Below are 4729 nucleotides of genomic sequence, written 5' to 3' on the forward strand. Positions count from 1 at the left end.
ATGCTGCTACAGCCTGATAGACAGGGAATCCAGATTGCGGATCGTTGGAGGAAAGCATTTTACCGTTACTTACCATTTCCATAGAAAAGGTTATCGACTGGCACTCTAGGCCGCTGCGTGTAAAAAAAACAGGAGTACATGTACATTTTCATTTAACTCTAACTATTGCTGGTAGAAATTATGGTAGCCAGCTTTACTATATTTTATGTACGTGTGCTGAAGCGATCAGTCAGTTTCTGCGCAGTCTGTAGGGTTTGGCCTATCTAGTCTCCTACTTCTGCTGTTACTTGTCCTGATATTAGTAACAGGCCGTACGGTGACATTAGAGTGACACCGAACGAGTGACTGACTGAGTGAGTGAGTGACTATGGGTCTTCATTTGATATTGGGGAGCATTTGCTAGTTGCTGTGGAGCTGCTAGAGTAGTGAAGAGTCAGGCGTGTCTGCAGCACGACGTGCTGGCCTGAGCGCTATAAAGAGACGCAGCAAGGTGACAATGGCCCTACCACCTCAAGTTTGCACAGAAGGCTTCGATGGGACAATATGAGAGCACTTGAGAAAGCATCAGCCTGCCGCCGATGCGATGGACTCCACTTCGATAGCAAATGCCGGCCGCAACAGGAATGATAGCTAAGCGAATTGTCACCGCCGAACGAAAGAGCGTCTCTAGTCGCAATTGCAGTAGCGGCACTCGGTCGCTAGCAACTAAAATCGCGTCAAGCTTTTCGTTAACTGCCATGGAAGCAACGAATGACGACAAACTACAGACAGACGCCCACTTCGACCGGGCCGAGCAGAGGAAGCCTGCAACTCTGCGGGAAACCCCCTCTTTGTTCCTTCTACTTCAAGTCCGACACCCTAAAGCAGCCCTCCACCCGTTCAAGCATTTTGGCTTCTAGACTGACTGGCCCGTCGCTTCGGAGTCCCATATCCAAACTGGCTTACACACGCCCGCCATAGACGAGTTAAGCAAATATCGGCATTCGGTTCAAGTGTGTCTGTGGATGTGTACGCTTCTGAAGCGTTGTAACACATTATGCGTATCACGAACAATATTCACTTGGTGCCTATAAGTGGTAGAACAACTGGGAACAGCGACAGCACCGTTCGCCACTTCGAGCGAAATTCAGTGGCAATACTATGATATGGGGGTGCAACCTCCGATCTAGCTTCCTAGTGATCCGAACGATCAATACTCAAATTAAAAATATGTGTCTCATGAATTAGCTATTTTAACAGGTCAGTTTTTATAAAATGTTCGAGCATTTCGTGATGTTATGGCTGAGTTTCCTATAACATATCCAGTGATAGGGGAGCCGATGTAAAAGTGTTACGTTCAAATTTTACGTTGTAACTCGTTTACAGATGTGCAGGCTTCTTCAAACGTTCAATCCGACGCAACCGCCACTATATCTGCAAAGGCCGAGGAACGCAAGCGGACCAGTGTCCTGTAGACAAAACCCATCGAAATCAATGCCGAGCGTGCAGGCTTCGTAAATGTCTTGCTGCTGGCATGAACAGAGAAGCAGTACAGCATGAAAGGTATGTAAGGACTACCAGCAACGCGCATTAGATATTCGAACACATGTAGAATAGATTTCCAGTGTATATATATAGGGGTTGTACTGCTAGTAAGTTCTGACACTTAGGCAATAAATGAACGCTCATTCTCCGCTATCTTTTTCTGCATACTGATTAACACTTAACTCAACTTAATTTTGAGTTCTAACCGATCGAACAATTTTATCCATCTACGGTCCCCAGGTTTCTAAGAATGGAAAATCGATATAATATAAGCTAGCAATGCATCATATGAATTGCTTGTTACACGGTTGAAACAATTCCCGTTTCAGGGGTCCACGAAATTCAACCTTGCGTCGCCAAGCGGCGATGTACTTGAAGGAAGTTATGGGCGGGGATTACCTCCCAGCAGGGCCAGAAGGTTCTGTAGGAGCTTTAGGACCCCTTCCACTACCTATGCCTCTACCCCTTGCTGAAGCGGCCCCTGGAGTTGGATCCCCGGACGGCCAAAGGAATAAGTCAGCGTTTGGCCATCCAGCGTCCCTTCATTTCCCGTTAATCATGCAACTCGCTAGGGTACGTATATGTTATGTGTGTATGAGTCTCATTCAGTATTGCGATAGAACAAAAATAAAAACTCATGTTTATCAATAAGAATATACAGTCGGCACAAAATTGGCGCTTTTACTTCCTTGACGTCTGTGTGAAGTTGCAAGATTTATACACCGTGGTTCAGTCGCGGTTATTTCGAAATTGTGCCGTCATTCTAGCCCGTATTGGATTGCTCCTGGATTGGGGATTTGGCGATCGATATCAGACTGAGGCACATCGATCTCAGTTTCACATAAACATTACTTTCGTTGAGATTGTATAAACACAGGAAGTATACGTGCGTGTGTGTGTGTGCGTGTGCGTGTGTGTGTGTGAGTGTGCGCATGAGTTCTTATGCGTCACAGTGTGTGTCTTAGTTATTGCCATCCTTTGGGCGATCCAAGAGCCATTCTACACGAAGCGCTCATCTGTGATAGGAAAGTATAGCTTCTCGTCTTTCTGAAAGGCGAAAACCGCTTATATTTATCATTTGGTCGTTGCGCTAACCGACATTGCCAGAGCAGGAGGTCATAGTAGTTATGGTTGAACGACAGATTGATATGCTAATGTATTCTCTCTTTGTCCTCGGCCATCCTTCGTGAGGAATCGTTCTGATCGCGCACTTATGTTCGCTGTAGGACCACCGGCTATTGCACACAGATCGTTTTGAGTCTTCAATGTGTCTCGAAGGAGGACGTCGTTGCTGCGGTGGCGAAGCGACGTTTTCCTGACAGCAAATTTTTTAACTGTAGATTAAACCGTATTTGTTGTGTTTCTTAAAGGGCGTACGAAGAGTTGCCTAGTAGGAAAACTCTTGATTTGCTTCACGCACGTATTCATAATTTACATCGTTAGATGAGAAAAAAAAGCTCAAATAATTAATACTTGAATGAAGGGTAGAATATTCTATACAGTCTCGTATATACAGTATCTTCTGCAACACAGACAGATAGGCAGCTACTGCTTTGTCACGGGACGTAATAATTTCACATAGAGCCGAAAGAAGCCTCCTATCGAGCATGCATCGCTTCAGGTGTGGAACTCGAACAACGCCTGCTGCTGATCGAGCAGATGGGCGGATTTATTTCGGACTATTTAGATTCACGGAGCTTGACTGCGTCACACAAAGAGTGTAGCCGACCTGATCAGTGAACTTCTTAGTCTGCAATGTATAGACATTAAGTGACTTAATACCTCGGAACATCGCAGGGTAAAACGACGAGTAAGATCTCGCATCGCCGTTGTGTCTCTGTGTGTACGCATATGATACATTTAGATGCTGCGGTGAATATTCGATAGTTAATTTGGTTCAACCGCAACGTTCCGTATCAATGTGTGTCGGAATACTCTCTATCGGATCTGGATGTGGAGCGTAGTCTACGCTACCATATCATGCATCTGGCGTGTCTCGGCGATCTCAAATGCCCGTCGTAAATCGAACTATAACATAGTCAGTCACCTCGGCCTATTATCATGTCATATCATCTCTATTGCAAGAATATCAGCAGAGCATTTAGTTCAATTCATCGACTTTTTCATTGCTAAATCCCCGACTTGAATTTCCGAACAAGCTACGAAGTGCTTAATCGGCCGTATCATCCGCTCAGGTCACTTACTATCCATTCACGATGCTTCTGCTGCTACCGCTACTGCTGTGAGAGTCTTCCCTTGTCTGCCTTAACAAAAGAGTGGTCACGAAACAATGTATCCAACTTAATAAGGCAAAGGAACGTAAAAAAGCATTCTCGGTCTTGCAAGCCTTTTTGGCCCGCCGTAAACGGAAATATTAGCTCGAAATATAGAATAAGTGTTATATGGGGTATTACATTCTGTGCCTGAAAAGCTTGATCGTTGTATCACAGGGTTCGTTAGCATGCGTCTTAGTGCACTTCTAAATTTCCCGCAATGACCACAGACCGCCCTAGCTAAACCATCAATTTTCCTATGCCTTCTAAGCTGTGTGAGGGACACCATACGCGTAATACCAGGGTAGACTTGAAGACGCTCGCGTTTAGATAACGTCACGTTGGGGAGCTTTAAAAAGAATCGCTGACCATGCGCATGGCAATTCTGCGCGAGCATAAGACAGCGTCAATATTTGCATGGAGATTGATTCCGGCACAGTAAATTTGGGTGCCTGCTGAGGTTAAGTGCTGGACTCGCAGGGGGCTCGACGATCGGAAACATGGCAGGGAAGATACACATCGAATATGCATGCGAAAAGACCCTGCTGATGTGCCATCTGATACTCTATGGAACTCAGCCCATAATCCCTCATAAAAAAGCTCTGTCCATCCCGCTGTGTATAAACGCTGCCGGATCTGCCTAAACGGGACCTGGTTAAACTGTTTGGTAGCAGCTAAGGGTCGCGATCGATGCGCGTATCAGCATATGGAAGCAGAAAAAGTACTCGCTATACGAGAACTCGTCCGCTAAGTTTTAGGGGGAAAACGAAACTGTCGACATGTCGAATGTACGATATTGCAGCTTCGGCTCGATGTAACTGCAACCCGTTTGTCATTTAGAGTTGATGCTTTCAACTTCAATTATGGACACGCAAAGCTGATGCAGACTGGAAGTTTATCGAAATCATTTGTACTACCGATTCGATTCGGGA

The 4729-nt window shown here is 45.5% G+C and overlaps 1 protein-coding gene across 1 annotated transcript in view; it reads left to right on the forward strand.

The window, feature by feature from the left end:
* The window catches only part of LOC111270593 (uncharacterized), a gene marked incomplete at its 5' end in the record, with an annotated part of 11462 nt that overhangs the window by 3503 nt on the left and 3230 nt on the right, over positions 1-4729 (forward strand). Inside the window, 2 exon segments of the mRNA XM_022850895.2 lie at positions 1366-1542; positions 1854-2097. Of these exon segments, the coding sequence (XP_022706630.1) occupies positions 1366-1542; positions 1854-2097 (421 nt within the window).

This window comes from Varroa jacobsoni, unplaced genomic scaffold (assembly GCF_002532875.2).
Source record: "Varroa jacobsoni isolate VJ856 unplaced genomic scaffold, vjacob_1.0 scaffold_163, whole genome shotgun sequence".
Lineage (NCBI taxonomy): Eukaryota > Metazoa > Arthropoda > Arachnida > Mesostigmata > Varroidae > Varroa > Varroa jacobsoni.